This window comes from Centroberyx gerrardi, chromosome 2 (genome assembly GCF_048128805.1).
Source record: "Centroberyx gerrardi isolate f3 chromosome 2, fCenGer3.hap1.cur.20231027, whole genome shotgun sequence".
Classification (NCBI taxonomy): Eukaryota; Metazoa; Chordata; class Actinopteri; order Beryciformes; family Berycidae; genus Centroberyx; species Centroberyx gerrardi.
The window spans coordinates 10,095,049-10,118,834 of NC_135998.1; the positions used below are offsets into that span (position 1 = coordinate 10,095,049).

Here is a 23,786-nt window from a genome sequence, read left to right on the forward strand (position 1 = left end):
GAACAACATTGAATTTATTTAGCTGTCTTTATATAAAAGGGCAACATTTTAGAGAATGTGATATCTGTTTTTTTTATATTGAGTCACGATTAGGTCACTTTTTTCATAAAAAATATTATTTATTGTGACATGAAACATCTCATCACACAATTACTTTATTCCCAGTACACCAACGTAATCTCAGAATGAAAAATATACTGTGACCAAGGTTAAAACAAAGTTCTTTAATTTATTCAGCATCAGACAAAGCACCCACAGATCCATAACTTTACATCCTTTCTACTGTACAATTCAGTCTTTTGCCAAACAGCATTACAGGATGTCAGTCTCCTTTCTAACTAGGCAACATCTTCTGGAACTGGTACTACAAGCTTTAACTGATTTTTTTTGTCCCAATCTGTTTACAGTTGCTCCTTCCCTTTTCATTTCTCTGCAAAGCCGTTAAGAAAGGAGTCCAACCAACTGCCCTCTCTTTAACCAACAGCCAACGTTCACAACTAGACGACCATGATTCTGCAGTTTTGCACGTAGAGCAATATGCTCGATCTCAAGGCAATAAACTGTTAGAACTTCCCTATGGATCCTAAATCTGAATGCAACCATTACTGCAAGTCATGGGTTATGCCCAGTCTTGATTTAAAGAAGGTTCCTAATATTTCCGTCCATGAGATGTTAGCCCTCGTCCTTCTGACTTCTCTTCTCTGTCCATATAGGGAGGGAGAGAGAGCCGCAACCCTTAAGGACCCCACCAAATCTATGGCGGCTTCACTGATTAGGCCTACACTATGGATCAGTGTTTTAGTATGTGGTGTGTGTTTGTGTGTGTATGTGTATGTATGTGTATGTGTGTGTATCTGTGTACATGCAAGGACGACACAAGCAGTTCTGCTGCTGTGATATCGCCTCAATTTCTCAGAGCCACCTTTATGTGGCAGGACACCGCTCTTCTGCCTCACGCCACCTCCATCTCTCTCGTGTGGTCAGAGACCTGCAGAAACACGGGAAAAAGTCAGAAGTCAGAAAAAAAGTCATTCTGTCAGTGAGCAGAATCTGTAATTGGCTATACAGGTCTATGCAGCACAACAGTATTAAACTCCTTACAACACAATTATTTGATAACCAATAACATTTTTGTGTAGCCCTCTTCTTAAAGTTATAAAGTGCAACAACAGCTGTTTCTCGCGGGATGTCTGCACAACTAAACACACATTAGTAACTGTTCCTACCGTTGTTCATCTCTTGAGTGACAGGCTGAAACCGCTGCAGTACCTGCTTATCATGTTATACAGGTTTATGAATCAGTAACAGTAAAAATGAAACCGCCTCTATTGAAATGCACTCACAGAGGTCATAACATCGTTGAAGCCAGCCGCCATTGGATGGTTTGTTTGCACTGGTGGCACAGTCACATGGTCCTGCTGATACTGAAAAATCAACTGAACATTAACATTAACAAATCAACCTAGCTACATTAATACCCATAGCCCAAATCAATGCTAAATCAATTTTGCTGGTATTGCCAAAGGTGAGGATGACAGATATACTCACTGCGCAGTCTGCATCATATGATTCATTACTGAAGCCAACACCACCTGAGGAAGAGGATGATAGGCCAGTAGCCGAAGACTTGGCTCTGTCACGGCTTCGCAGGTAGTAAACCAGCAGGGCGATCAGAGTGCCGAGCAGCAACAGGACGACGATGATGGATGCTGCGATCCCACCTGTGTTGTCTCCTTTTGATGTGGCTGTATGGGAGTCAGAGGGTACAGTTAGACATCAGCTCCACTGGAGACGGTGCTAAAGAGAACAGGGACGCATTGTATTTGATCCAAGTTAGGAATTTAGTTAAAATAGGTAGATGGGAAGTTGGGAATGTCTCATCTTACTTGTCACTGGATCTGTGACTTGTCCAGCGCAGTTCACCCCTACGGTGTACTCAATGTCATCCAAAGCTAGAATCCCTGCTGTGCCTTTGATACCCTCAAACACAATCTGATAACACACAAACGAGATAAAACCTCTTAGGCCACACGTTGAGTCAGTTTCGTGAAAGCAACATAAATCTAGAAGGGCTACGGATTTGCCAAAAATACAGCTCTTCACTGAAAAATGTAATTTTAAAGGACTATGCTTAATCTGTGTATCTGAAACAGACCCATTATCACAAATACTGTCCAGAATGAGACATTTAGCAATACACAGGATTCAATGTAACTGTCTCTTGTGCTATTAGACAAGGCCGAGTGCTTTCATACTGTACAAACCTGGCTTGTGAGTGTGGTTATGTAATTGGGATTATGAAGCACTTTTGTATAGGATAAGGGTAAACGTAAAAGGGTTAACAGTAAAAGTACAATGCTAGTGTTTATGTACTAAATTATTGGTATTATTATCATTCAGTTTGCACCTCCCATCACATACAGAGAGGATATTTGTCAGGTATCAGATATTTTGACAGGTGAGCGTCTAACCTGGTAATCCTGAGTAGAGGTGATGTTTACGTCAAAGCGTTTCCACACTGCTCCCACCTCTTTCACCGTCAGCAGCTGATGCAGCTCGTCTCCAGACAACCTCCACACCTTCAGCTGGTTGTCAGCTGCATACATGTTTAAAAAAAGGTGTGTGGTATTACGAAATATAAACAGGGAATACATAATAGGGGCTAGGTTTGGCGTTAAGACCACTAGTCACCGCTTCATCGCAATTCCCCCTCCTGCTCGTCTTTATCACATATAATCTATCTATAATCACATCTACAAAGTAATGTAATTCATGGACAGAATATATATTGGAAAAGTTTTATTCTAAAATGAGATGTCCATCATTTGGAAAAAGCATCACTTACTCTAATAAAATGACGACTAATATTAATAGAACTCATTGTGGAATATTACTGAGTTACTGGCAATAAGTCAGTAAGACTTTTATTTAAAGGTCTTAACATAAGCACAACCTAGTGGTGTGTGAGAATAATGAATAGTGAAATAACTGCTATATTTGTCCAGCCAAGTCCTGTACTATTATAGATGTTTATAATAATTATAATGACTATATGTACAGCTATTTACAAGAATATATTCAGTAGTGATAATAACTAATATTATAATATATGTTGTTGAGTATATCAAATATATTTACAACACAGATCCTTATGTACAGATCATTATGTACTACCAAAAATAAAAACTGAAATGGGAAGACGGACTTTTATTTTCAGAACTGTTAAATTATGGAATTCATTACAATAACTCACTCAAGAACAGTACGGCGGTTGGATTGTTGATTGCAAGATTTCAAGATTTAAATGTAGTTATCATCACACTATTGTATTGCACGGTTTGTAGAGTGAACACATGTAGATGAATATGTGTATATATGTAGGTCCATACGGGATAAGTGTCAATGTATGTAGGTTATATGTGTCATGCATGTATGTATATGATATATGTGTGTCAACAATTATGTGTTGTATAATATGAATTGTTGTATGCTTAAATGTTTTTAATGTGGACTCTTGGAAGATTAGCCAATAGGCTAAAAGAGATCCAAATAAAATCAAATCAAATCCTTACCAGATGACGGCTTGTGGGCCCAGAATTTCAGGCAGGTGCCCTTCGTCGGGGGCAGGTGAGCGCTCAGCAGCTGAGCGTTTTGATTGGCTGGGGTCCGGCTGCTGCTCGGAAACAACAAGAAGTGACCTGTGAAATGGAAACAGAGGGCAGCGAGGAGAGCAAACATCAAAGATAGTCTCTGTTTTACACTTCAGTATATTTTGGGCATCAACCTTGGACACACACACACACACACACACACAGCTGGTCGCACACACAAAATGTGTTTAGATTAAAAAACTCTAATGCACACACACACACAAACAGTCTTGGTCTCTCCCTCCCTCTCGCTTTCAATGTGAGGGTGTGTTACAAGATGTAATTAAGAGATGTGATCTGGTGGATAAATTGAGGCTTTTGCATCCACAGGGTAAACAGTTCACATGGACTAAAGTGTGTGTGTGTGTGTCTGTGTGTGCGTGTGTGTGTGTGAGAGAGAGAGAAGGGAGGGGGGTGTCACTGTGAGTGTATCATGAGTTCACCTACATGTCTTCAATTTGCCTACATATTTTCAATTATCATACAAATTAGCTAGGGAAAATGTGAGTTCTGTCCTGTCAGCTTTTCTGAGTATTCAAAATGTATTATAATTCCACAGGTGTATTTAAATGTATGTATGTATGTATGTAAATGTAGGTGTGTGTGGGCTGCTGTTTTTTGGTATGTAGTTCTGTTGTTGGTGTGTGAGTTGGTTGAATTTTAGTTACTTTTCCCACTGTTTTGTTGTGAAATATTTAATTTAACTGTCTCAACAGCTAAAAAACATCTCTCTCCCTCTCCCTGTCTTTCTCTCTTTCCATTTCACTTCACACTGGTTTACCTTTGTCTGTCCCCAGACTGTGGTCATGAGGTGGGGTGGAGTAGTGGGTCTCTACTTCCCGACTAGTCAGCTCCCAGTCCAGTTTGTCCTTATCGAGGTTTTGAGTGTTGCTCCAGCCACACATGCCTCTCTCCAGGTCGCATTTAGAACCTGACAGATTTTAAGAAGATTATACAGTAGCCCCAAGAGAAAACAAGTGTGTGCTCTGCAAATATCTTTCGTTTAAATGTTTACTTGAAATACGTTTCAGGAAAAAACTTTTTATTTGTAAAGCCTGTGAATAATGTCACCATAAGTTGTTTTCAAGATGCTTGGGTTTATTTAGGATTTTAGGTTTTAGATTTATGATGCACATAATTGCAGCATGGCGTATATATAAATAAATAAATGAATGAATAAGTAAAATATAATCTTCATCATTATCAGTATACTCTATGTTCATTCTGCTCTTTCATATAGCAGTCTATCCATTTGCATTATGTGCAAAATGTACTAATGTACTGCAGATGTAAAAGTTGTAGTTTGAGAATCTTTTATTATTATTCATCATATTATTTTTTCAAAGCCAGGGTCAAGACAAATAGTTGGGTTGCAGAAGATTAAAATGGGCCCACAAAATATTCTGGAGAAAAGGGAGTTTTAACAGGACAATTATATTTCTAGTTTTGTCTGAAGCTTGTGGCTGTTAGGTTTGTCATTGTTGCCCCTGCAATAGAAACTAGGCTGAATAAGAACAAACATTGAGGCTCATGGGTTTTAGTCTAAATTCATATAAAATTTTGTTAGATTAACTTGCACAATGGCCTAGAAAATTAGTTTTGGGTTGCAGGAAAAAAAACTCTAGGAGAGGACAATACAAACCTTGATTTTGACATGGGTGAGCTAAGAGGACGACGTCATCTACTGCAACATGAGTGCCTTTGCCACCTGCCCCGACCACCTCAAACTCCAACTGCAAAGCAAAATCAGCTCGATTTAAAAAAAAAAAAAAACACAGTAAGATCTATCCGCTTCAGTGATGCGCTTGTTAATCACAAGATTGATCCAATAACTGCATAATAAATTCACCAATAACAACTATAAAGGCTTGTGAAGGGAAGGTAACCGGTTCAAATCAGGTCGGGAAAATTACAGTCAAAGTGCCCATTTCAATGTCATTTAATCCCCAAATGCTTCTCAGTTGAAGATTATGGCTGTACTGCATCGCCTCCAGGCCTGACTGTGTGTTAAAGTATAAATATGAAGCAGAGCAGGTCAGCAAACCCTTTCCTGGATAAATAAACATAAAAAAATGTGTCTAGCCAATGATCAGATTACATAATGTGGGCAGAACCTGGAGTATTTTATAGGTTTTTTTCAGATAGCACAGTGAAGATGGACAGGAAAACAGTAGAGAGAAAAGTATGAGAGCAGTGTAGGTGATTCTACTATATTCTACTCAAGCACCAGGTTAAACACACACACACACTGGTCTCTGCTTATTTTCATTTCAGGGGGTGAATTTTCAGATTTTGAGAAACTGGCATGAGATGGTTATCAAATTCAACCTATGATTCTTTTATAATTTATTATAATGAATGCTCTATCATTAGCAAATTAATTGAAGTTTAATTTGATTTTGAATTATTGAATTGCAAATGAATTGACCTATGTAACTGACGGGAGTGCTCTAGTGCTCCATGCTCTATACCTGCCAGTCCACAAGGGTGCTACTGATGTTGCCGTTGCCATGGCGCCAGACGTTTCCCTGGTTCAAGTTGTCGGAGAAGACCTTAACCCTCTCTCCCTTCACCGGCTTCATGTACACAGTCAGAGAACCTGCAGGCACACACACAGACACACACAGACACACACCACATTGTGTAAACCTGATTTTTAAATACATATTATTAAGGCACTCTCAAACAGTGTTGGGATAACGCATTACAAAGTTATGTGTTACTGTAATCACATTAATTTCTCCTGTAATGGAGTCAAATAGAGTATTATTGTTCCAATTTCAGTAATCACATTACAGTTATTGATCTAACAGATAGGTTGTTACTCGCATTACATTATTTAGCCTTTTTAACCTCTATTGGTATAATATCTATCAAAAGATTCCCATTGTCGCCCAGCACAATCATTTTAGGGTGTAACGCAAAAGTAATGTAACAAGTAGTGTAACTAATTACTTTTCTCAGGGAGTAATAAGTAAAGTAATTCATTATTTTGAAGAAGTAATGCGTATTTTATTACTTTTTTTCCAGCAAAGACCCCAACACTGCTCTCAAAACAGACCAAGTGTGCTTGTGTATCTATCCATGTGTATGTGTGTGTGTGTGTGTGTGTGTGTGTGTAGCTGTCTTACCAGGATTCACTCCTCCCATGTGATACCAGAAATTGACACATTCAGTTTGAGCCACTCCTTGGCGGATGGAGGAGGTCAGAGCTGTTTTACTTCCCAGAGGGAGAACTTCCACATCAGTGTCTGCCATCATGTAGTATCCTGAGCACCAGGGGAACAGTGGGATCCTCATTTATACTTCATTTTAATGATCTTAGATGCATTTCTTTTGTGCTTATGACCAAAAGTTGTGATTTATTTCAGATTGATGCTAAAAATGGGTTACATTAATTTCTCCAATTTTCATTTATATACATCAAAACATAAAACTAATTTATATCGCTATTGAAGGTATGAATGCCATAGATAAACTTTTACTTTTCATTCACATTTACTGTTGCTGATGCTCTTATTCTGAATTATTTTCAGTAGGCTTACTATAAATGCAGCAGCAGAATCAGCTTAATTTCCTAAACTGCCAATAGTAAAAGTACTGAATAGCAAAGAGAACAAGGTTCAAAACAGCAGTCAGCGACTCAGCGTATTTGTATAAGATACAAGGTTAGGTTCATTTATTTTTTTATTTAATAAGTTCAAAATGTTAACACAAACTACTGTTTATTTGCTAATAGCAGAAGAGAAATTATTTTGCATTTCATGATAGCTTGGATTATGAAATATTCTCATGTCAAGCATTTTTCAATGTTTGAACTGAGAAAAAACTTGCAAATCTTGCATTGCCTGAATTGAAAATAAATGTACCCCAACCTTGGTAAGATGGTATAGGATGGTAAGATGGATAGGTGGTGCAGCACTGATTAGCCATTAGCCCTATGGTCTTATTACTGAGGGAAGTGACTGTCTAGTTTAATGTAGTGAATGCTGCTACTTCATTGCCTCTCAATTTTCGCTGTCTCCATGTCTGTTCAATGCCTCTAAAATTGTATATTAATCAGGATACTTCCTCATGTACTTTCTCACCCAGTTCAGTCTCCAGAGTGTGGTCAGTTTTAGGTCCATTTTTTGTGGTGTGTCCGTTCCTGTGGAGCCAGCGGGTGGCGCCAGAGCCGCTGTACCCACAACGCTGGCCTTCAAACAAACACATCCTTGGCACCGTGCATGGCCCCGCCGTTAAAGCCACGTCATCAATAGCCACCTGCCCATCAAAGCCAGAGCGAACCGCCTCAAACATCAGCTGTTGGTGGTTTACATGTTGGAAAGAATGAGTTGAAAGAAAATTGAAACACGGAGAAAAAACAAAAATATTGCAATCCAAGTGACAAGACAAAATGTGCATCTTGTTGACGAAGGTTGGGGAGGAGGATTTCTCATATTCTATTGGATGACTTTACCCACAGCCCAGCACATATCCCGCTCTTCTTCTCTGAATTAACCCCTGGTGGACTCCATGTTACACCGGATTACCGGATTACCGGATTATGTGCCAGGACACATCTCTTTCCCATGCCCCCTCTTCTCTCTTGCCCATCTCTTCCTATTCCAACCAGTTTGGTTAGGAAAATCCTATCAGATCTTAACCTTTTGCTTTACTCACTCCTCTCATCCCAGTTCACCTGTAGCCCCAATCATATTCTCACCTTCCTCTATTTCTCCACCACGTTTTCAAGATATGCCACAGTTATCTGTTTTGTCCACCTACACCACTGGGTTGAATTATATGCTGATGTTTCTCTAATCTCAGTTAACCATCTGAAAACCCTCTGTACTCTCCCATCCACCAGTATCGACGCTTCAGGGCTTCAAGGTTTGCCCCTAGCACCCTCAAACTGACTGCAAGTCTGGTAAACCTTTCATCAAGATTTATTTATCTCCCTGTCTTATGCTTGATTTATAGTTCCTGTGCCCCGGTGCGCGCACACACCCGTCTGCTAAAAGATGGGTCATAGAGATGCCGGCATTGGCAAACTTGCCCTGCTAACCTCTCTTTAAATTGGTCCTTACTTTAATATCAATCATTTATTTCATCTCTCACCTTCACAGCCACGAGGCCATGCACTATTTCTCTGTCAAAAATGTTCATTACAGACTTGGTCAACCAGCATATTGTCACTGTCTCCAGTCCATCTCAAAGATATTCCAATTTCCCCTTGCTCATCAGTAGCCTACTCTTCTCATTTCTTCCATATTAGAGATGCTGTTACTGTGACCAATAATGGCCTGACTGAGCACATCTTTGAACAGGAGAATAGGTTTGCAATACCTTAATTCGATCAAACCTAGTGCACATCTGCCAAACACAGCTAAGATTGTTTATGAAATCAGAAAATTCCTTTCTAGGGATCAATCAGGCAGCCTCACTCCAAAATGGAGGTTTTCTTTCCCTCAGTGTTTCCTAGCAACAGATGAGCCTCTTCTGCCTTTCCCTTGAGAGTCACCCAATACAACCTCAGTCCATGACCAAGGGCTGCTATTTCTTTTTTTTTTTTATTATTATTTTTTGTGGCTTTTTGCCTTTATTCATAGGTTAGTAGAGAGAGACAGGAAAGACAGGGCAGACAGAGGGGGGATGACATGCAGCAAAGGGCAAAGGCCGGACTCAAACCCACGCTGGTGTGATTAGGACTTCACCTAAGTGGTACAGACTCTACCAGCACCTGCCATTCATTCTGGGTGATGCACACTGTAGGGCTGGGCGATATTGACAAAATTAAATATCACAATATTTTAGACCGAACACCTCGATATCCTATAATTAATATGACAATATTTTGGGGAAATGAGTATTCGTGCTTTCATAAGATATTTACAAGAACATTTTGAAAATGAGTAATGATCATTAGTAATCTGTACTAATGTGTAATAAGTAATAGTAATATGGATATGATGAGCAGGTAAAGCCAATCATTGTTCATTTTACTCAGCCAGAACAGGCTAATAAATTCAGAAAATTGTATCACTTTACTGTAACGCAGCCTTTAAGACCAGGAAGAAGTAATTACGATAACCAAAATCCCAGACGATATCTAGTATCATATCGCAATGTTCGCTTTTCAAGCCTAATCTAAAGAAAATAAAGATGTAAGTTAACAACGAAGTCTAACAGTGTGCGGGTGGATAATTCCTTTATATGGACTGTCTCATATCACAATATCGATATTATACGATATATCGCCCAGCCCTATCGCACTGTTAGTATTATCGTGTCTCTATCATTTTCCACACAGTGCATAAGGTCTGTGATGAATTCTGTCTGGCAGACCCTGGAGAGTTGCTAAACAGAATCTCTGTCCGTGGCTGACTGTGTGCACTTAAATCCAACCTGACTGATCCATCATCATCTATCAGCACAACCCAGGTGTGCATTACAGGTGCTGCCGTCTCCAGATGGTGCACAGCTGATCATCTTCCTTCTGTCAAACCCTTGTGGAGTTACTCAGCAGAACAACGGTCCAGAGAGCTGACGTCTCCCAGCTGTGCCGGCTCAGATCCAGCCTGTGTGTCCAGCTGTCTCTGGATCAATGGCAGCTTTTTATTTTTCAATGCAAGTCTAGGTGAAACGGCATCCTAGCGCCCGCCATTAGCCAGCTGATGCTTTTTAGGATCCTTTCATCACAACCTTATTCTCAGACCACTGGCTGACATCTCAATCCAGTGTTTATGGTTCATTCAAACTCGCCATTAAGCTACTTGAATGGCCCATTGGAAACGTAGGTCCGTGATCTAGGACATCTCCACATGATGCAGGGTCAAAATTAACTCACATCCCTAACATGCACTTTTCTCTTTTCCGCACTAAAGTTGTGGTACGCACATTCCCTCTCACTATACCCACCATGCATTTCTCTCACTCTCATTTTTAAAATGAATAGACATTGTGTAGACATTGTTTAGTTATTCTCAATGAGGCTGATAGTATTCACACTGTACCTGAAACTTTGTAAGCTGGTAAGACACTGGGCAGTGGCCCTCGTGCCACATGTTGCCGTGGGCTCTGCTACGGGTCCAGAGCAGAGACTCATAACCGCTGCTATCTAACAACTTTACATTCAGTGCACCTGGATATGATTGGTGGATAGCAGGATCAAGTGAAAGAAATAAGATTCGGGATATTCAGATTATTTACGGCTTTCATTAAACCAGTTAGGTAATATTTCATTTTGGAGTTTCATTCCAAAGCAAGATATCAACCATTTGGAAAAAGTGACAATTACTCGTGTGAAAATTATCAGTAGCACAAAATTAAAAGAAATTAGGTATTTTTTTTAGGTATAGTAGATAACATAAGCTCTTGGTAGACAAAATAATATCACTTTTACAGACTGGAGCCTGCATAATTTAGATATATTAAACGATTAACTTCAAGTAATGATTTTTTCTCCCCAAAATGAATGTATAGCATTTGGGAAATGAACACTTCAATGTCACTCTTCACAACTCACTCCATTCAGTCTCATTCTAGCCAAGATCTCACCTGTCTCTGGCCCATAGAGTTTGTAAAAGAAGGACAGGCACTGATCTGTAGTGATTGCTAACTGTGGGAATGAAAGTAAGCGTCCATTTGCCCCGCGCAGAGAGGGACTCCACATATCTACAACGAGACTTTTACCTGGAGAAAGAAAGAGAGAGAAGGAGAAAAGGCAAAGTGGGTTTTCAGGCATCACAAGCACAGTGTTTGTCAGTTTAGTTACATTTAGAATTATGTAATTACAATTACATCATCTTATGATATACTTTATAATACATAGTGAATCTAGCATGACACTAAGATGTAAGTTACGTCACATCTGAACGTATTCACCCCCTAAATAGCTTGTCACAGATTTTGTCATAGATCTATGCAAAGCACTCCATTTTATGAAACTGCAGAAATGTATTTGGAGATATAAAATATAAAAAGTAGAAATATCAAATTGGAAAAACTTCACCTTACATAGGGCAAAACTGCCCCAGAGGCAAAAAATGCTCCATATTCAACCACTGACCTTCAGAATTGGTCAGAAATTTGTTTATGACATTTGTGTGCAGTGGCTAAGGTTAAAATAAAAAAGAGAGGTTAAGTTTTGCTGGTATTGCTCCTTCTATAGAACGCAGCACTGCCACCGTTGTCACTCCGTATTCGCTGATTGCCAGTCGTAGGCACCATTAGTCACAGTATAAGGCTTGCTGGCATAACGATATCTCACTGGCTCCAGGCTGTTTTGGGATTAAAAAGATTTTTCCACTGCCAGGCCATAACAAAGGTTAGTTGTATTTGCAAGAGTAGTGAAGTAACCTTTCCACTGCAAGGGAACTACAAAAACACCAGTGAGGCCAAGGCAAGATGGATACAAGAAATGTGTTTGTGTGTGTTTGGGGAGAGGGGCTATTAAATTACACTATTGGCTACACTTAAGCAATATCACACAAGAGGGAGTGCCGATATACAGAATAGCAGCACGACTTCGAGTGTGATATTACTTTTATACAACAGTTCTATAAACAAAACTATTTATCAAGTAATGGTAATTTGAGAGAACAGATTATGATTTTTGTGTTTCATTCGTCTCCACCAACAAAAACAGTTCCCTCAGGATTCCACTACCAAGTGTTGCCTAGCAACACATAAACTGTTTCTATTAGGACAGCTGTAAAGTGGAGTGATACATATATCAGCACTCATGGAATGTCTCCTGTCCAATCAAATTACTCGACCGGAACTAACTGTTGGATAGTAATGTATATCTGTTTGGGTCTCTTGGTTGTATGCTGTTTTTTTAATAAAACATTAGGTTACCGATCCCAATGGAGTGGTCCATCCCAGTGAGCACAGTCCAGTCGAAGTTGTCACTGTTATCCTGGTACCATCCGCACAGTCCTTCTTCAAAGTTACACGACAGAACTGCACAAAAGAAAATCAAATCAATGAGACATGCATAGATACAATGTTCAGTTTCTAAATAGGTAATAAATGCCTCTTGTTGCAATAGTATTGCGCAATATCATGTGTATACTGTAAATCCACATAACAGTTACCCGTTTGAGAGGATGGAATATAGTCAGCATGACAGTTGACGAAGCGAACGTTCGTCACTTTAATCTTGGCAGACGGACTCAGTTTCGTAGCACGAGCTTCAAACTCCAGCTAATAAAGACAGAGTGAGCAAAACAGAAGAGGTGTAATTATTATTAAGAGAATCACAAAATTCAGTAAATAAAACTGCTATAAAAAACTCAAGGACAGTCCCTAAAATCAAATGTTGTGCTGAGTAAAATGTACCTGGAAGCGCTGTTCTCTGACTCCAATAGACACTTCGGCCTGCTCCCACTCCCCTCCCTCTGGTCCCGTCTTCCCACTGAACTCCCACAGTTTAGGCTGGACGCCCAGCAAGCTGTCAATCACCCTGACTGACAGCTCACCTGCAGGAGAGAGAGGGGGGGTAGTAGAGAGAGCAGAGGCCAATAATGAGTCATAACAACAGATGTGTCATATGCATTTCAAGATCGGAAATCACAGATAAACCCTTATGTAAAGCACTTTAATTTGTTTTTCTTTTATATGTTTTATTTTTATCCTTACCTATTTTATCTTTCTTTCTTTTTTTATGTCATTTTATGAGTTGATCATTGTGCCTTACTTACCTATTTATAAATTCATTCATTCTTTTTTCATTTTTACATTTTACTGGACAAATTACTGTTTTAATTTCGTGTCTTGCTTTTGCTTCCATTTTTGATTTTGCTTGTAACACTCTAAGCTGCATTCTATGTATGAATGGTGCTATAAAAATAAAGTTGTTGTTGTTGTTGTTGTTATTATTATATGTAATGGAAATAAATGTTGATATGTGTGACAGTGAAGGCCTTTGAAAAGAGGTGAGAATATGATCATGCGTACATATAAAGGTAAGACTATACTGTATGTAGGCTAGTAAGTTGACTGAGGTACCAATGTGATCAGGATTCCCAGTTAGTGCAAAACTGAAGCTGAAGGTGCAAGCCGGACCAGAGGGGCCCAGGAGGGGGGTTCGAGTCTGGGCCTCAGTCAGCTGCTGGCCGGGGGCCTCGGCTACATACAGGTACTCATCTTAGAAATAGGATGAAAGGGTGAGGGAGAGAGAGAGAGAGAGAGAGAGAGAGAGAGAGAGAGAGAGAAAAGCATAGTGCAAGTCAGAAAAATATTCATATTTTTTATGGTTTTTATCATTTTTATTGTATATATGTATATATATGTATATATTGTATATATATATGAGGTAAATAATAATATACTGTCATGCATATACACACAAACACATACACACACACACACGCACAATGAGGAGGGTGAGGGAGCATTGTCGTACCTTTGGTAGTGGAATTGTACATTTCATTTAGCACCCAACCTTGACTCCCAATGCTGGCATCTGTCCAGCCTGAGCTTCCCTGAGCGTAAGAGAAATCCCCTGTGGACACATTTAATGGAGACTTCATTACACACTCAAACATGTGACCAAAAACACTTGGTTTTGGTATTTAACAGAACTTTTCCAATACTCCAACCAGAAATATGCAACAGCAGCTTGTTCATTAGATCATTTATTCACAGCTGTTTAAATGTCTCAAGTTAATTCAATTCAATAATGTCTCCATTTAATGGAGATGCAATTGCACACTCAAACACGTGACAGGGATCATACAGATAACTCGGATTCAGCAGAACTTCTGCAGTACTCAGACCTGTGGATAAAAGTAAAATTGTCTGTAAATCCAGCACATGAACTCACCGCACTTGGCTTCATCCTCGGCTCCTTCACAGTCGGGATGAAAATTGCACATCTTGTCGGGTTCAGTACAGGGGTGACCAGGAGGTTTAGGGAATTTTGGCACGGAATAATTCCCTGTTTCAGATGGGAATGTGAGATAGTGGATATATCATGTCGCAGAGGATATATTCATTCATTCATTCATATTTTTTCAGATGTTCAGATGGAAGAAGGGATTACCAGTTGATACGCGGCATTCAGGAGACAACGTAATGCTGTCGATAGCAATACCTCCATATGCAAACTCCCTGATCGCTGCCATCACTACAATCTATGATGAAGGAAAATTAGACAGAGGGGAGGGAAAAGAGAAGAAGAGTGGACAGGTTGTAAATGAACTGTCGCAATTGTAATTTCATCCAATATATTTAAATTCAATACAAAAACAGACTAAAGCTCTCAAGTAAATATGAATAATTAATTTCCAAAATGCCGTATATCCATTTTGAAAAAAAAAAATCACTACCTGAAATTCATCATTCAATATCTCTAAAATATAAAGGCTCTAATTTATATAAAGATTATCATTTTGTCAACCAAGTACTTGAGTTACCTACTATTCTTTAAAAGTACCGTTAATTGTTTAAATTTGAATGACAAATAGGTGTCCTTTCTTTCAATAATAATTTGTTGTCCTGTCTGATGATTTATTAGTTATTCTCACTGCCTTTTATTTATTAATCTTTAACTCTCAGTAAAGCACTTTGTAACTCTGTTTCAAAAGTACTGTAAACTAAAGATGTTAGAATTATTATCATTATTTCTACTACACACTGTGATGAATTACTCACAAAGAAAGGAGAGTCGGCGGCGATCACCACCTCTGCCTTCACCCACAGGTCCCCCAAGGTGCCACCCCTCTCCCACACGGGGTAGATGCTGCGGTCTGCCACCAGCACCGTCAGACCCCCCGACCGCGGCCCAAACTGGTGGGTGTACATCACCATCTACAGTAGAAAAATGCAGAAATCCTGTCAAATTGGGTTCATATTATGGTTGGGGTCACTCCAATGAACCAATCCAAAATGAAATATGAAATGGCAATTTATTCATTTGAGATTTCGTTCTCTGTTAAGTTTAACTTTATTATCCATTTAGAAAATTTGTCTGGTCCATGGTGCACAAACATACATACACTGTAACAATAAAACATCAACAGCAACAGACAATAGAGGAACAATAAATCAACAAGAAGCAAATGACAGCAGTTCTAAGAATACATTTTACAGGTCTAAAGTAGGCTAGTTATATTATAAAGTAAATAAATGGGTTGGTAGCAATAAAAACGGATTGTCATATTTTTTGGTGGAGAAAGTTTCCCAAACTTTAAAGAGAATCAATACATGACCTGATTTGAGAGTTATTGTAAATTATTGTAAGTTACTGTAAAATTCACCACAGTGAAATTGAGGCATATGAGTAAAAAAACTGAGTTTAAGGAAGGAATCAAGTTTTGAGCTTACCTTGCAAGGATGTGAGCTATTGGTGGGTTCAAGGAGCGGACTTTGGAAAGATGCCCAATCGTTTTTGAGACCCCCTTCAGGGACAGTGACGTACAAGAAGTGACCTATAAGGAATGATAATCAGGAATGCTGAATATACAAGGAGAGCTAAATAAGAACAATAAACAATAAAACACATAAAAACACAATTATTTTTTACGTTTTTTACTTGAACTGAGGGTTTATATGGCTCTTTTGAGCTCATGGAACCCAATCCGAAAACATGATAAAAAAAAAAAAGCATGGTCCTGAATCTGAAAAAAGACAGTTTTTCTAAAATCCTGAAAAGTCAAAATGTATTTCATCTAACAGCAGCAATATAGTCATAGTTCAAGTCATAGATATGGCTTCAGATGATATTGATAATTTTGACAGAAAATGCCCGTACCTGATGCACTGTTGGTGGAGTGGTCCCTCCCCGGTCCTTTCAGAGGGTCAGTGGTGGAGATGTTTTCCTGGTTCGTCCTTACCCATTTTAGATCAGACAGTGACCTTAGATCCCACTTACACAGGTCCTTTTCAAAGTCACAGCTCTGGTATTCTCCTGGAGACACAACAAACACACATCTCACATCTACTAGTGCAGTCAAACTAGTCTTGTTTATTTATATAGTCCTTTATCACAGTCAAGTCTCAAAGGGCTTAACATACCATCATATACATGTCATATACCACACTACATCATACATACATACTACATATATACACATCATATACATCCTATACTAGGTCGCATGCATACTTCATATACATTGTTTACTACATCATATACATACTATACATCATATACTAGATAATATACTAGATAATATACATCATATACCAAACACACTCATGCCTATGTAATTTAGAGTCTTCAATTCACCTGACCTGCATGTCTTTGGACTGACCAACAGTCTTGTTGAATGCATGTTTGTAGTGTAATTTACTGTATGTATGCAGGGTTCCCATTGGTCATGGAATTTCTGGAATATCATGGAAGTTTAAGAGGTGTATTCCAGACAGGGAAAGTCGGGGAAATTGATAAATTCTCTCTGGATGTCAGGGAAGATCAGGGAATTTAACAACAGGGCTACTTCACAGGAATATACCAGAATGTACTTTATAACGTGTTTTTCATATTCATTGCATTAGATGGTTGTTTCCAGCTATTTTTCCCCATAGCAAGCTGTTAGTGGAAACTGGGGTAGACTGTTTATGCCTTTACAACTTTTCTGAGCTGAAAAACAACATTTACAAACTAGGAATGAATGATATTTTTTAGGATATGGAAGCGCTCTGACTTAGTTATGGAAATCCATGGAAAGGTCATGGAAATTTACATTAGGGCCCCGGTGGGAACCATAATATGTCCATAATATGTCTTGCACTTTTCCTTTGAGAGTCTGTTGTTCTTGTACTTTGTGTGTCAGAATGTACATTGAGTTATAAATATGTCCCTTGACAAATTACGCTTATTATACTTGGGTGATTCCGATTATGAAAATCACACTTGTTGTAAGAAGATGGCTTCAGTAGTTTGTTCTCTAATTATTAATCATTCATTATAGTATGTCTTGCACGCCATGGTGCTTTTAAATAAATGCGGGATGTTATGTTCTGTTATGCTGTACGTTCATTGTAATTCTACTTCAGACTCTGATGTCTCACCACAGGTCTCCTCATCAGTTCTGTCCCCACAGTCGTCGGTGCCGTCGCAGACCTGCCGCTGCTCCACGCAGCTCTCACGCTTACACTGCAGCGCCCCCGCCGGACACGCCGTCCCCGGGAGTGGTACTGATGACAGGGGGCGGGAGTGAGGAGACAACAACAACAACAAAAACAAACACACAAAAAATCATCACCATCATCATCTTCATCATCAAACAGACCTCTTTTCAAAATAGATTTTCAAAATAATATTTAATGACTTAAAAACAAGTTCATAGAAAAGACTCACAGTAGGCCAATACAAACAAAGCATTAAAACAAAGGACTGATACAGAATGAAAAAAAAGAAATGTATTGAATTAATGTATTGAAAAACAGGGACTTATGCCATTCAGTTGCCTTGACTTGCAATATTAGTCCGTAGCCAATATCAATGGAGATCTCTTATTATAAAGTTGCACTAGACAAGATTTTTATGTGAAGTTACACCCATTTTATCAATATAAATCACAAAGTTGGGTTGCAACAAAGAGGAGCGTTCCATCACCACTAATTGTAGACCACTAAAGCACCTCCACCCCACCAGCCACCAGAAGAAGAAAGTGTGTATGCTATTGATTATTTGTATGTCTATGTGTCTGTGTGTATGTGAATCTGTCTGCACTTATGTAGTTATGGATGTGAATATCTGTGTTGTTTGTGTTTGTGTGTGATATGTCAGTATACATACAGTATATCTGATTGCTGTGTGTTAGTTAATCTGTGTGTTCTGTATGTTATATATTATGTTTGTATGTTATTTACGTATTATTTCTAAAAACAAACAAACAAAAAAAACAGAAAGAAAAAGAAAAAGTTCGGTCCAAGGAATGCACAGTTTGGCTCACATTACATGACTTTTGGATATTGAAGTCCCACATTTCAGTCATCTCTCGCTGCCTCTTGGTCCCGTCAACATGCAAAAATTGCCTAGTGCTGCTTTAAATCAAGAAAAGGAAGCTCAACTAAAACACAAGAAAGGAGGGCAGCAACTAGACACTGATGAAATACTCACAGGGCAGGGCACAGTCCACAAACTCCAGGAGGTCTACGGCCACATCTCCACGCCGACCCTCGGAGCGCTGGGAGTAAAGGCGGATCTGGAAGGTCGTTGAAATGCGGCCCAGAAACACGGTGGCCTCCCTCCAGCCTCGGACACTGGTGGGCTCGGGACGCCACACTACTGCCTCCCGAGAGTCCTGGTGCAGCAGGGACGCCCACAAGGGTGTGAAGCCCAGTCCTGTGTAACCTGCAGGGGAAGAGAGAGACACTGTGTTGGGGGACACGGGATGTTTCATGGGAAGTTGAACAAACAAATAAAGTAAAGGTAAAGTAAAAACAAATGATATAAAAGCCTGTCTGTAAAAATGTGTTTTAAGAAGATGATTGACAAGACAGAATCCTAGGCGTTTCAAAGCACCTATAGTCATTAATGTGTGGTACCTGAGTCCCACATGAAATATTTGAGGCGAAGGCGGCATGTGGGCGCAGACTGCTTCATTTCTGGTGAGATCAAGACTGCAGTACTGGGAGAATCTGTCCTCACTGCCCTCACTCCCATGAACCAACCTGTGTAATGAATAATGTGTCATTTTCCACGGTATTTGCTTTTGCAATGCCATTTAGTGAACAGTCTTATTCAAAGCATCTTATTATACTGTGTGAGTGCATGAGTTTTGGAAATGGGTGGCTCCAGTGGAAATCAAACCCCTCACCCTGGCACTGTTATTTTCACGCTCTACCCATTGATCAACACAGGAGCACAACTCATCAATTCTTCCATCCCAAGCGCCACAAAAACATTAAACACAGCAGGACACAGGATGCAAATGGCAAGAAACGTGTAGACATACAGAGCAGCCAAATGCATGTAAGTTTAAGACCAGGTCTCTCTTGAAAATTATATTGTAACTAAATGAGACAACCTGGCAAAATAATGGTTAAATAAATAAATAAGGCAGACAAGAGGCAGCAACTAACAAGGAACTAAATAACAGCAGGCAGAGTTTGCAAACAGTCAAGCAGATTACACAGAGCTGCAAACAAAAAAGGAATAGTAAACCGTTCTTAACTCAAGCATCAACTCTCTTGAAGAGACAAATTGAAAACATTTCTCAAAAATCTTGCCTACATTTCTATTATTGCACTGAATCTGGCTTTTGCCTTGTAAAAAGAAACATGGTCTCATTTCTTGAACCTCATATATAACTGACAGAGAAGGCATTTGTCAAATCAAATCAATTGTGCACTGAGGTTTATAGTATTTACTATTAGATACTCATAATATTAGCAGTCTAATTTTAGCTTATTCTGCTGATGTAATAAAGTCACTCTGGATAAAAGTGTCAGCATTCAGTGTTATCTGACAGACTTGTTAAGTTATTTTATCTTGTATCCAGACTTATCAAGCTTATTTTAGCATTTCTTTTATGAAATCATCTTGCTGCACTGGCAGATAATTTTACCGCTTTCAACAAATTAGACTTTTTTTTCAGGATAATGTAACTTGTTTCAGGACATTTACTTAGGAAAAGTGAAATTGTGTTGGAGCAAGTTTCTTGTTTCAAGGTTTTCTTCATTGTTTTATGATGATTTCTTGAAAGAAGTCATATTGGCATGTATCAAGTGAAATGTATTGAAACCAGCAAGATTATCTGCCAGTGCAGTGAGGTAATTTGACTAAAAATATCAGCTTGATAGGTCTGGAAACAAGACAAAATCACTGGACAACTTATTTTTTGCAGTGAAGGGTTAACTCATTCTAAAAAAGAAAAAAACGGAATGTACTCTTGATCCTTGCAAGGCACTTGTGGCATATACAGTATATACGACTGAGGACGAAAAGGCCGAATGGAAAAGGAATAAGTGATTGTGTATTATACTATACCTAAAGCTGTGCCAGTGGTGTAGTCAGAGGAGGGTCCGCTGTCAGGCAGGGTGTCCCCTCTCTGACGCCTCTCCCAGGTGTAAACCGGGTCCAGGGACTGGTCACTCCACCCACACATGCCTGCATCCTCAAAGTCACACGCAAACTCCTTCCTTCTGTAGCCTTGGGGGGAATAGAGGCACCGCAAAAGACATGATACAGACTTTTAGTGTAAGTACTGGCAGTGGTTATAGCAGTAGCAGCAGAGGTGGAGTGGAGTAGCTCAAGTAGTACGCTTAAGTACAATTTTGAGGTATTTGCACTTTACTTGAGTATTTCCATTTTGTGAGACTTTATACTTTTACTCAACTACATTTCAGAGGGAAATATTGTACTTTTTCCTCCACTACATTTATCTGACGGCTGGAGTTACTAGTTACTTTGCGTAATTAGGTAATTAGGTAATTAGGTACATGCAAAACATACGATAAGCTCATAAAATATGATGCATTGTTAGACTACACAACTATCCAACAGTATATGGAGCAGTTAGACCTACAACATTAAAATACTTCTTACAGGTTATGCATCAATAATTTAACACTCTGAAAGAGACAATTGTTCAGAATGAGTACTTTTACTTTTGATACTTAAGTACATTTTACTGCTAATACTTCTATACTTTTACTTGAGTCAAATTTTGAATGCAGGACTTTTACTTTTACTGGAGTATTTTTCCATTGCTACTTTTACTTAAGTAAAGGATTTGAGTACTTTTTCCACCACTGAGTAGTACTAACAGTTTACTGTATTACTATATTAGTAAAAGAAATAGTACATGCAGCTCCATACAGGGGCAAGGTGTTAGTAAGTAGGGCCATTGATATCATGTTGATAACAACTGAGGATAACAGCAGTAAGAAAAGTAGGGAAAGGGAGACACTTGAGGTACAGCGACAATTCACATCATTTAAAATCATAGATTTTCCATCAAAGGTATTTTGCTGATTATAGAAAATGTATTAGTGAGTTTTGCAAAAGAGAAAGAGTTTGTGATAGTACACACAAAACAGCATTATCAGTGTTAAAAGTTCTCAGGAGCGAGCAATGCTTCAGTAAGTTAATGCTTGAGTGGGTTGTTCCAGGCAGTGATACTGCAGTACAAAGTGATACAAAGGTGGTTAAACTGTGAACTCCAGTCAGTGATCATCATAAGGCAGGATCGTTTTCAATTTATCTTGATAGACAAATGTTCAGAAAGCACTTCTCCGGGTATCACACTAAATCAGTGCTCTGTCTTCCATTTTGTATTAATTAACTGGATTTATTCATTTTTAATGAATGAAAATATCCTATTTTCATATTAAAGTCTAATTTTTATGTACACTATGAATTTATCTAAAACCTTATCTACTACCTTGATAAGGTATGAAAATTAAAATTCACAAAAAGGTGGGGAAACTAAGTTTGATTGGGTTTACTACATCCCTGCCTCTGCTGATCTTCTCGGTAAGCAAAGAGGGAATTCAGGTTATAATAGACATGAGTGGTCAGTGTTCAGGTGGTGTCTTTGCATATGAACAATAGTGTTTCAAACTGCTGGTCTTACCACAGCTTTGCTCGTCGCTGCAGTCAGAGCAGTCACACACAAAGTCACATTTCCGCTCAGGAGCCTGGCAGGGATGAGCCTGTGAACCAGCAGCTGTGCAACAAGACAGATACTGTAAATACCTTGAAGACTCTTATTTCTTAAAGTTAACTCCGACACAGTTCATCAGTTTCTCACTTATAACAGATCAAAAATGAATTATTTAATGAGAATTTAATGACTATAGTGATAAATTAAATCATCTACCCATATTAGTCAACTTTTCTGAACTTACATTTATCCAAGTGTTAGGTTTTGTCCCATTCACATAGACTATAAGCCCCCAATGTTTGGAACAACCTTCATGAAGAAGTTGTTTACCAAACTCTTTTAAGAAACTCTTAAAAACTCATTTTTATAAACTTGCTTAAACTTATACAACTACATGGCTGTTTTATTCCTTCTTGTGCTGTGTGTTTAGTTCATTCTTGTTGGTATTTTACTCATTCTGTTTTATTTGGCTTTCTTACTGGGTTCTTTTGGCTTTGAATCTGTGTGAAGCACTTCATAAAAACTGTTCATCTCTTGCACTTGCACTATGACTATGAATTTTATTGATTTATCTTATTTTTGTACAACACTTTTTTAAAAGTGCTATATAAGTTAAGTTATTATTAAAGTTACTATTATTACAATCTTTTGGCTAAATGCTTGTAGTGCCTGTATAAAAATACCACAGATGACTCAACCCTCAATCCTTCTTATCAGGACTTGTTACCGTCAAAGATTTACGGGAGAGCTAATGCCAACAGGCTCAAAGGCCAGGAAGTAATCAGGTTAACGGCAGCAAAATGCCATTCATCCATCCAAAGGTCTCTGATTAAGAGTCGAGTTTCTGTACTTTATCATGGCAGCTGGTAATTAAAGCACATGGCACCAAATAAAAAAATAATTGCTCCGGACACTGATACTGTACCAGGTTAATTTAATACTATCAACATAGATCACTACATGTTTCAAAGTGAGAAAGCGTTCACAGGCTTCACTTAGAGCATAGACTGTAATACCAGTGATACGGCATTGCAATTACATTTCTGATTGCTTTAGGGGTGAAATAAACATTGTTTTCATTGTGAGTTCTGCTAACATCAATGTAAGAGAAAACTCCTGCAAACCTAGATTCATGCGATTATCAGCTAAGGAATAAAAATGAAAAATGCAGAGGATTAAATGTGAGATTTTCAGTAATAATAAAAACAATAAAACAAGTTTTGTTATGTAGCTTTATAATGTTTTTCTTATATCAAGAAAGTTAATCTTCTTGATTTAAATTTTTTACCTGAATTTCCCCAAGGGGAGTAATAAAGTGCTATCTTATCTTATCTTATCTTATCTTATCTTAACACCAAACTTTCAGAGCTATATGCCTATATTTTATCTGGCAGACAGGTCACTGAGGTCATTTTGAATTTGGGCTCCTTCAGGGTGAAAGCCAAACAAGAGAAACATAAATTTGTTGTCACTGAGTACGAGACAGTTTTCAGACATTTAAGACAGTTTCTAAAAATGTCTTAACTGGTTTTGTCAATTGTACTGATAGGAAAGTAAAACCAGTGGATATTGCAGAAACAGAGTATGTCAG

General features: G+C 38.6%; 1 protein-coding gene across 1 annotated transcript; it reads right to left on the bottom strand.

The window, feature by feature from the left end:
- Nucleotides 1-395: 395 nt before the first annotated feature.
- Nucleotides 396-22,415, bottom strand: mamdc4 (MAM domain containing 4). The gene is made up of 29 exons (XM_071918785.2): nt 22,412-22,415; nt 22,166-22,258; nt 20,578-20,739; nt 19,134-19,259; nt 18,706-18,939; nt 17,652-17,777; nt 16,390-16,545; nt 15,963-16,066; nt 15,291-15,446; nt 14,680-14,770; nt 14,461-14,574; nt 14,041-14,139; nt 13,644-13,781; nt 12,975-13,114; nt 12,731-12,839; nt 12,492-12,596; nt 11,190-11,324; nt 10,646-10,773; nt 7,739-7,952; nt 6,782-6,919; nt 6,122-6,249; nt 5,293-5,383; nt 4,432-4,581; nt 3,573-3,698; nt 2,472-2,596; nt 1,887-1,992; nt 1,549-1,745; nt 1,344-1,424; nt 396-988 (listed from the first exon to the last, which is right to left on the bottom strand). The coding sequence occupies exons 1-29, from the start codon at nt 22,413-22,415 to the stop codon at nt 953-955; spliced, it is 3,612 nt and encodes a 1,203-aa protein (XP_071774886.2). The 3' UTR covers nt 396-952.
- Between the last annotated feature and the right edge of the window lie 1,371 nt (nt 22,416-23,786).

What these genes read in the sequence shown, in the direction of transcription:
- mamdc4 (XM_071918785.2), bottom strand. An exon ending in CACTCTGGAGACTGAACTGG is followed by an intron (nt 6,920 to 7,738) that starts GTGAGAAAGTAC and finishes CCTGGTGCTCAG; the next exon opens with GATACTACATGATGGCAGAC. An exon ending in AGTCACAGATCCAGTGACAA is followed by an intron (nt 1,746 to 1,886) that starts GTAAGATGAGAC and finishes ACTCCCATACAG; the next exon opens with CCACATCAAAAGGAGACAAC.